Source organism: Marmota monax, unplaced genomic scaffold (genome assembly GCF_021218885.2).
Source record: "Marmota monax isolate L192 unplaced genomic scaffold, Marmota_monax_Labrador192_F-V1.1 WCK01_AAM20220418_F8-fsc00235, whole genome shotgun sequence".
Taxonomy (NCBI): Eukaryota; Metazoa; Chordata; class Mammalia; order Rodentia; family Sciuridae; genus Marmota; species Marmota monax.
Window position 1 is genome coordinate 2287756 of NW_026693185.1, and position 10049 is coordinate 2297804.

At 44.3% G+C, this 10049-nt stretch overlaps 1 protein-coding gene across 2 annotated transcripts; it reads left to right on the plus strand.

Annotated features, from left to right (window-relative positions):
- Window positions 1-13: 13 nt before the first annotated feature.
- Sbds (SBDS ribosome maturation factor) lies at window positions 14-5248 on the plus strand. Of its 2 annotated transcripts, XM_058583042.1 has the most exons (6): window positions 14-84; window positions 480-580; window positions 705-834; window positions 1959-2159; window positions 3184-3348; window positions 4048-5248. In XM_058583042.1, the coding sequence occupies exons 2-6, from the start codon at window positions 510-512 to the stop codon at window positions 4174-4176; spliced, it is 696 nt and encodes a 231-aa protein (XP_058439025.1). In that variant the 5' UTR covers window positions 14-84; window positions 480-509; the 3' UTR covers window positions 4177-5248. The 2 variants fall into 2 exon arrangements, with proteins under 2 accessions (XP_058439025.1, XP_046311978.1); XM_046456022.2 differs by lacking the exon at window positions 14-84 and having other exon boundaries at window positions 271-580.
- Window positions 5249-10049: the final 4801 nt, after the last annotated feature.

The following is a 10049-nucleotide window of genomic DNA, read 5'->3' on the forward strand; positions in this document are numbered from 1 at the left end:
GGCTAGGAGTGTAGAACGCTTGCCTAGCGTGCGCAAGGACCTGGGTTCGATGTCCAGCATGGAAAAGAAAACAACCTGAATAAGGTAAAGTGGGCGTGACCCCGGAACTCTGCGGTACTCTGCAACAATGGTGCTGCATTTCCATCCGGTCTCTAAACTTCAGCCACAGACCTAACAGCTCTTCTCACTCGCTGACGTAAACCGCGTCGTAAAAAGCCGCAAAGCGCAGGTGTGGTAGCTCGCGTCCCGGCCGGAAGCGCCGGGCCGGACGCCTGCGCAGTGCATCTGCAAGGTGCGCAGTGCGTCTGCGAGGTGCGCAGTGGCAGTCGCTTGCGGGCCTAACCCGGTGGCTGTCTTTAGGGTTACGCGCGCCTGGGGTCGTTGGAGTTGGGCTCCAGTGGCCGCGAGGCGCAGAGCCCTGGTTCCCCGGCCGCGATCTGTGAGCGGCCACCATGTCTATCTTCACCCCCACCAACCAGATCCGCCTGACCAACGTGGCGGTAGTTCGCATGAAGCGCGCAGGCAAGCGCTTCGAGATCGCCTGCTACAAGAACAAGGTGGTGGGCTGGCGCAGCGGCGTGTGAGTGAGCCCGGCTCCCCGGCGGGTCGCGGGGTGGGTGGGCCGGGGCCGCGTCCTCCAGGGCGTGCCCATGCGGCACTGCGGGCGAGTCCAGGCTGTGAGCGGCCTCTCCCGCCCTCCCTAGGGAGAAAGACCTGGACGAGGTCCTGCAGACGCACTCCGTGTTCGTGAACGTCTCCAAAGGCCAGGTCGCTAAGAAGGAAGACCTCATCAGTGCCTTCGGCACCGACGATCAAACGGAAATCTGCAAGCAGGTGGGTCCCGGGGCCAGACTCCCGCGGCAGTCCCTAGGCAAGGTACTCGGAGGGGTGCCCAGCGTTAGCGTTGCTGTCTTTAAAGGGAAAGGTTGCGCACAAGAACGTGGGTCGCAGGCCGTCGCTGTGTTCAGTGCTGGGCATTGAACCCTGGGGCGCTCTCCTACCCAGCTGCATCCACAGCACTTTTTGTTTTTGAGATAGGGTCTTGCTGAGTTGCTGAGGTTGGCCTGAAAATGCGGTCCTCCTCCCTCGGCCTCCCAAGCCCCCGGGTTACAGGTGTGCACCACCACATTCACTGCCTTTTTGTTGAGACAGGATCTCACTTGCTCAGGTTGGCCTTAAGATCCTTCTGCCTCAGTTTCCCACGTTCCTGGGATTACAGGTGTGCCCCGCTGCACCTGGAACTCGTTTTTAGTAATACAGAATGGGAATGCTTTTTGCCAGAAGTTCCAAAAATTAGGTATTGTGATAATTCCCTCATTTTGCCCAGTTATTTATTTTTTTCAAATGTGGCAGGCCTGAAATATCGAATTTTTTCTACGAGATTGCCCTTTTCTATTTCTCTACCCTGTCCTAAATAAGTGAGCACACCTTGAAATCCAGTGTATGGTTAGGCAAAGCTCAAATCAATTCCTGAATATCAGCTGGAGAAGATGAAATTCAATGTTATTAATTCTTTTTTTAAGAGGGTTTTTTTAAATATGGTTTTTTTTTTTGTTTTTTTTTTTTTTTGGTTTTAGGTGGACACAATATCTTTATTTTTATTTTTATGTGGTGCTGAGAATTCAACCCAGTGCCTCATGCATGCTAGGCAAGCGCCGCTACCATTTGAGCCACATCTCCAGCCCCAATGTTATTAATTCTTGTGGTCAGTTAACAAAGAGTGTGCAGTAAAGAAAGATATCCCTTTTCTCCCCTCTTCCCAGTACTCAGGACCTGGTACGTGCCACTGAGCAGTCCCTGCTCACGACCCCTACCCCTGTTTTTTTGAGTTAGAGTCCCACTAAGTGCCCTGACAGACCTCAAGCTTGGACTCTTGTGGCCTCAGCTTCCTAGTAGCTGGGATTACATGTGTGCACCATCATGCCTAGCTTGCTTTCTTAAACTTGTTTTATTTTTAGATTTTGACTAAAGGAGAGGTTCAGGTATCTGATAAAGAAAGGCACACACAGCTGGAGCAGATGTTTAGGGACATTGCAACCATCGTGGCAGACAAGTGTGTCAACCCGGAAACAAAGAGACCTTACACTGTTATCCTTATTGAGAGAGCCATGAAGGACATCCACTATTCAGTCAAGCCCAATAAGAGTACAAAACAGCAGGTAAGGAGGGGCTTGGTTTGGTTTTGCAGTGCTGGGGTGGAACCCAGGACCTGTGTGTGGTAAGCAAGTGCTCTACTACTGAGCCACATCCTAATTCTCAAGTGAGTGGTTTTTAAAGTCAAGACTTGTATCCATGGATGTTATTTTCCCTAAAGAGATCATTAAAACACTGGGGCTGCGTGGAAGTCGCTGAATAGGAGGTTAAATGGGGTGGAGGGGAACAGGGATTGGGGTTACACAAGAGGTAATTTGTTTAAACAAACACACAGGACTCTTCTCTTCCTGTCCAAATCACACCTTTAAAGACAAAACTTGGATTTTTAAAGGGTTGTTTTTTAACTCTTCTTTTTTAGATTTTATGTTTATATGTAATTTGTACACCATAAAAGTCATCCTTTTTAGATTGTGCAATTCAGCTTTACAGAACTTTAGTACCTTTCTTGATGCTCTATTTGAGAACATTTTCATCACACCCTTAAGAAAAATTTTGTGTTAGACAGCAGTCATTCCCTATCTCCCATGCCCCACAAGCCACTGGCCACCACTGTCAACTTTGTCTCCCTGGACTTAGCTGTTCTGAACATTTCAAAATAAATGGAATCATGCACTGTGTGGCCTTCCCAAGGTTCTTCTATGTTGTTGTATGGATCAGAACTTCATGGGAATTGTACAGGAATATCACATTTTATCTATCAGGTGGCAGACGTTGGGTTCACTCTACCGCTGAGCCGTTTCTTTATGGATTCTTTTATTGACAAAAGAGTTCTTTAGTGATCCTGGATACTGGTCCTTTTAACACATGTAGGTTTGGAAATATTTTCTCCCACTTTTTTCAATTTCTAGGTATTGTTTTTTGAAACAGAATTTTTATTTTGATAATGTGCAGTTTTTCTCTTCTGTAGTCATATTCTTCCTGTCATAGCCAAGAAACCTTTGCCTATGCGGTCAATGAAAGCTTCCTTGTTTTTGAATACTGGTGGGTGGTGCCACAGCAAAAGTAAAGAAATGAAATTTGTCCTGACAGGCTTTAGAAGTGATAAAGCAGCTGAAGGAAAAGATGAAGATTGAACGTGCTCACATGAGGCTCCGGTTCATTCTTCCAGTGAATGAAGGGAAGAAGCTCAAGGACAAGCTTAAGCCGTTGATCAAGGTTATAGAAAGCGAAGACTATAGCCAGCAGCTAGAAATTGTGAGATTTGGGTATTCTTGTTTCCTTGCTTTATGATACCAACATAGTGTATTTTCTAGCATAAATGTGTAGTAAATACACATTTCCAGAAGTATCATAATCTTAGAATTAACATATGAAGGTTTAAGTAGAAATTTATATGGATAAGCAGTTATAATTTTATGTATATATGTGTGTGTGTGTGTGTGTGTGTGTTTAAGTTGTAGTTGGACACAATACCTTTATTTTTATTTATTTATTTATTCATTTATTTATTTATGGTACTGAGGATCAAATCCAGTGCCTCACATGTGCCAGGCAAATGTTGTACCACTAAGCAACAACCACAGCCCACAATTTTTGTTTTTAAATTGTTCAAGATAATATCCATCATGTTCAACTTTAATGAGAAAACGTGTTTTACAGTGAATCTTCTCTTATGGGCCAAAGAGAAATTAGACTAAAAGTTGGTCCGCCTTGTGCACCACAGAACATTTTAGGGTTGTGGGGTTGCCTTGCACATCAGAAGGCAAGTGCTCGCTCTGCTGCTGACTGTATCCCCCTCCACCACAGGACAGGTGGAGACTGAGCAGGCCCGCTGCTGCCTACCTGCTGCTTGTCTGTGGCACACAGAACTGTAGTGCCTCCTTGTCCTGAGAGTGAGTGACTCTGTTGGGTTGGTTGTCTTCATGTGCTAAACAGCTGTGTTGACCGTTTCAGGTGTGTCTGATTGACCCAGGCTGCTTCCGGGAAATTGATGAGCTAATAAAAAAGGAAACAAAGGGCAAAGGTTCTTTGGAAGTTCTCAATTTGAAAGACGTGGAAGAAGGAGATGAGAAGTTTGAATGACATTCCTCAGTCTCTTCAGCTATAAAACACTAAAAGGAGATGTTTCTGTTTCTGGTAGCACTGTTCAATTTCTGTGATTTGCCAAAAAAAGTGATCAATTTGACATTTCTGTCTTGTGTTCATGTGTGCATAAAAAGACTTCCTACATGAGGATAATGTGGGAATGACTTTGTTTTAATTTTAAACAGGTGTTCTAAACACAAATGAAAACTCAAAAGTACCAAGTCCAGAGGGTCATTTTGCTGCTGTCTCAGGCCTTTATGGCACTCCAAAATGAAAGCTTCCTGAGACAACTCTTGTGGCTAAAAAGTTAAGTTTTGTATATTATATAAGTAAGATTATTGGAAAGTATGTCTGTATGTTAAAAAGGAGTATTTACTGGAAAAGAAAACGTGTAATACAGCCTGTAGGGGTAACTATCGTGTCAGTCAAGCTTGGATGACGATGTCCTGATTATCTGAAATGGGCATGTGGTGGCTGTAGGACTGAATGATGGTCATTGAATATGCTGCCAAAACTCAGATTGTCCTTGGTAAAATATAAAGTCATTCGTTGCTAATTCTTAAAGCTATATAATATATATTAATACAGCTAAAATTATATGTGATCAATAAACTACTACTATTTTTATTAAACTGGCTTGTGTTTGTAGACAGCTTGCTAACTCCTTTTCTCCACCTACAGTAGGGTTGGAAGTTGTCAGGAGAATTAAATAAGCTGGTGTTAATGAACATGCCTATCTGAAAAACACCAAATAAATCTTAATTTGGGAGATGTAATTGTTTTATTTTGTTGATAGCAGTGTTTATTTACACGCTTAAATCTGCTTATCAAAAAAGATGCATGAGGAGGGTGGGCTTGGTAATAGGGATTGAACCCAGGGGTGTTTAACCACTGAAGAACATCCACAGAACTTTTCATTTTTTATTTTTGAGTTGCTTAGGTCTCAATTACTGAGGCTGGCCTGGAACTTGGGATCTCCTGAGTGGCTGAGATTACAAATGTGTGCCACCATGTCCAAGTCTTCTGTTACTGGCAATGATTTATGTATTAAAACTTTAAGCTTTTGAAAGTCTGATGATTGTGTAATTATTATTACCTTTTAAAATTTTTGTTTCCCCAAGTGTCCCATTTAGCCAAAACAGTGTTAAACACCTCTAATCCAGTATCTGGGAGGCTGAAGCAGGAGGATCACAAGTATGAGACCAGTCACAACAACTTTGCTAGAGATGTAGCTCAATGGTAAAAATGGTGGAGTTCAATCCCCAGTACCAAAAACAAAATACTGTTTATTTTAAAATGAAGTCAATTTTTTTCTAGTAGTACTAAAGGAAATACGGCATAGGAATGAACAATTTTGTGTCAACACTGAAATTGGACTGCTGCTTGACACTGCCCCAGGAAGTGCCCTTCACTGCCTCAGTTTTGCCTATTTGTTGGGATCTGTTCTGCTTGGTACTGGGGACCAAACTCAGGGCTTCATGCGTGCTAAGCATATGTCTGCCACTGACCTCCGCCCCAGTGTAATGTAAGCTCCAGGTCCCAGCGGGGTGTGCTGGCATGTACCCGTAGTCCCAGCTGCTCTGGAGGATGAGGTGGGAGGACCACTTGAGTCCATAAGCTTTAAGGCCTGACTGGGCAATATATCAAGACCCCATCTCAAAAAAAGCTGAAGTCCGGGGAGACAATTTTACAATGAAGTTCACACTCCTTCCAGCTAATTATACTGTTATTAACATGATGTTGCAGGTTAATAGTTAACTTAAAATGTTCAGTAGCCACATACTAGCATAGAAAAAATTAAAACAACATTGCCTTTAAGTTTTTTGATTATTCCTCTCTTAGAAAACAAACTTCAAGAAATGTTCAAATGTGGGCTGGGGTTGTGGCTCAGCGGTAAAGCGCTTGTCTAGCACATGCAAGGCCCTGGGTTTGATCCTCAACACCACATAAAAATAAATAAATGTATTGTGTCCAACTACAAATAAAAAATAAAAAGAAATGTCTAATGTGTATCACATCTGAGTCACGTTCCTGAACCTTTAAAATTCTTTTCACTTTATACTGATCTCATTATTCAAAGTAGTTAACCATTTTGGCTCATAATCATCTTCCCAGTACCATCATTAAAATGCACTGCCCTAAGGATTAACCATTGTATACCTTTGGTCTGAAGAATGCTTCAAAGTTAAGCATCTTCTATTAGAACAGCTCTCTGTGCTTCCCCTTATGCCTCATGCACAATTATTTGCTGTAGCATCTGGAACCCCTACCACATGAAAATCCCCTTGATTCCATTCATATCAAAGACACTGCTTAAGTATCTTCTGTTTTGAACTGTGAGCCCCTTTAAGGGCAAAGGACAGACGTTATGTGTGCACTGCACCATGCTTGGGACATAGTTGATGTGGAACAAATGAATGTGTAGCTCAGGGAGGGGCCATGATACCAGGAGATGGATGCATGGTGAAAATTTTGCTGATAACTTTATTTCCAACTCCCCATTAGGGCTGGGATAGAGCTTTTGTGAGCTAAGCTAGAGCTTCCCATCTTCATGCCGAAAACCTCAAACATGATTTCAACCTGTACACTGCCCTCAAGCCTGCGTCATGAGATCCCTTGTAATTCTGGTAGTAATATTCTTCCTTACACTTTCTTGTATGCCTCCCTTACACTACTAGATTTCCAGGTCCTGTGGTGGCTCCTGCTGAGTGAACAGTGGGACTGGGTATGGACAAGTTGCTACTTGCAGCACTTAATGGTGAGCTGATGACAATCACTGATTCTCATCCTGATTTCTATTTCCAAATGTGTTTATCCATGACAGCACCTTTCAAATTAAGAGAATCTAAATATCACTTTATAGCATCAAAATTCTGAGATAAAATTATAATTCTGAGCCAAATCTTGATAAAACTGGATATCCAGCTCCTACCTGGGAATGACTTCACAACACTGAGCACACATAGCTGATTTGCCCAGGCACCCTCCCAAAAACCTCAGGAAAAATCAGTTTCACTGAATTCCAAACTGAATCTACAAATACTCCATTCCTCCCTGGCAGAGTGTGGAGGTGAAAGGCTGTGGAGGAAGGAGGAGAATCATGCTCACTGTAGAGGAGCAGGTTCCACCTCTTGTTATCTGCCAGGCCGTGGAATCTCAGGCTCCACTTAGCAGGCCACCGGGTGGCTCTCTGCTCCTGCGCAGAGATGCGTGTCAGGCTGATGCTGCTGGGCTGACCAAGAGCTAGTTCCTTCCCATCAATGCAGACCCTCTGGGATCCAGAGTAGGAATATCTTACAAGCTGTCCAGGTAAAAGCAGTTTGTGTACTTATAGTTAAAACTGCAGATAGAAAGATTTGAGGCATATATTGACCTGAGTTAACATCAATAAAGTATTTCTTAATGAAATTTGTCTGCTTGTGTAAAACTTGAGTGATGACTGCCTCAGTTTCTCAGAGACAATGTGATTTTAAGGACCTAAGTGATTTTACTACACACATTGCCATAATTAACATTTCCAAAGAGCATGATTTTTGTTCTTTGCAGTGCTGATGACAGAACCCAGGAACTTGCACATGCTGGGCAAGCACTCTACCAGTGAAAGACATCCCTAGCCCTAAAATATTATTTTAAAAGGAATTATCACTGCAATTGTGATTTTTGCTTTGAAATACAAATAGTTAAAGGACATTATAGCTAGGAAAATAAATTGTTACGAAATCAAGTAAAAACAGGTCAATAGATTTTCTCCCTATGTTTCAGGGTGCAGCTTGAAATATCCATTCTTCCTCCTTCCCCATGATCATGCAAATGGCTTTATAAATAAGATAAATATAGATATAAATATATATTTATAAAATACCACCAGAAGGCTATGTTTTTCTAGAGTAAAGAAATGCTCTGCCTTGACCTTTGGACACTGAGGAAGGCAGCTGACCAGAGCCATCCCCAAAGGACTCCAGCACCCAGGAGGCCCTACAGCCAGAAACAGCCAAGAAGAAAACTACACTGTCACCTGCGGGGACTTGCACAAGAGAACCATGCATAAAATGTCCCCGGGGAGAAACCCTGAGTAAACCTTCTAGCTTCACTTGCTCTTAGCTGACTTAAAAATCACTAACTTTTGCCAGGTGTGGTGATGCACACCTGTAATCCTAGAAGCTCAGGAGGCTGAGGCAAGAAGAACACAAGTTCAAAGTTTAGGTTGAAATCATGTTTGAGGTTTACGGCATGAAGATGGGAAGCTCTAGCTTAGCTCACAAAAGCTCTATCCCAGCCCTAATGGGGAGTTGGAAATAAAGTTATCAGACTCAACAACTTAGCAAGAGCCTGTCTCAAACAAAAAAAGGCTGGAAACGTAGCTCAGTGTTAAGCGCCCCTGGGTTCAATCCTAGTACCAAAAGACAGCCTGAACCCTGGAGGTGCACGCTGGCCCCCCTCAGCCCTGCCACAGGCAGCACCGCTGGTGGCTAGGCAGGGATAATCATCTCCTGAAGAGTGCTGTGGATGGACACCAACTCTTCCCTTGGGCCTGCAGGTGTCCAGCAAGGGGCTAGATAAGATGAAATACATGACCTCTCTGTCTTCACATCATGTCTGTCTCCTCTGCTGCCCTGACCTTTGGTCAGTATCTGCTCGGCTTTGTGTGCTGCCATGCTGCCCACCTGGGAGAGGCTTGGTCCAGACCACTTGGGTAGGCCCTGGGGTCACATCTCTTGTCCCTGTTCCTCATGCCCGCTCTGGTTGGCTCTGCCAAGCCTTCTGTCACAATGCACGGACTTACCTCAAGCCTAGAGCAATGGAGTTTTCTGACTGTACTGAGAATTTTCTTACTCTTAAGTTGTTTTCGTCAGGTATTCTGGTCACAGCAATGAAAAACTAGCACGCATACTGAGCTTGGAAGTTGATACTCACCCCATCCTCTAGATAAGAGACTAGCTCAGCTGATATCAGCCTTATGAGCTCCTGAGCAGAGAAACTCGGTCAAGCCCTTCTGGACTCTGGCCTACAGAACTGTGAGATAATAAATGGGTCTGGTTTCAAGCTGCTACAAAAAAAAATAAAAAATAAAAAGCTTTGTCCGACACTGTAATACAGGATTACCTCGACCCAGACTTACCCACTGTCATGCCCGGGAACACCAAAGCATGAAAGAAGTAAAAAGAGTTGGCACCCAATAGATGGTACCATCCACCCTTCCTGGAAGATCTCTGCCTATTCCCAGAAAACACATGAATGGGGATGGGGTGTGGCTCAGTGGTAGAGCGCTTGCCTAGCACACATGAGGCACTGGGTTCCATCCTCAGCACCACATAAAATAAATAAAATAAAGGTATTGTGTCCATCTACAAAAAAAAAAAAAAAAAAAAAAAAAACCACACCTAAGTGTTCTTCCCCTTTATTAGCCGCTCTCCATCTCCCATGATGTTCCTGTCCCTTATCTGTGGCCCCTCAACCCCTGAGCTGAGCAGCCGACTTTCCAGCAGAGCTCCCTTCTTTTCTCAGTTCTCTGGCCTCAGATGAAGCCTCTTTCTCCCACTCTCACCCTAGACACTGGTTTCTTCGGGGGACAGGCTCCTGTCTGGGACCTGGGATGCCCCTCAGAGGTTCCGTGTTTAAAGCTGGATCCCCAGAGGATGGCTGCTGGGAGATGGTGGGAATATCAGAAGGTGGGGTCTACTGGGAGGAAGTTGTCCCCAGGGGCATGACCAAGAGCCTGTTGAGACCCAGCCCTTGCTCTCTCTGCTCTCTGCTGCTGGCTGGCATGAGGAGAGCAGCTCAGCTTTGCCATGCCCTCCACCATAATGTTCTGCCTTGCCACAGGCCCAGCAATAACCATGGAGCCAGCTGACCATGGTCGGAAACCTCAG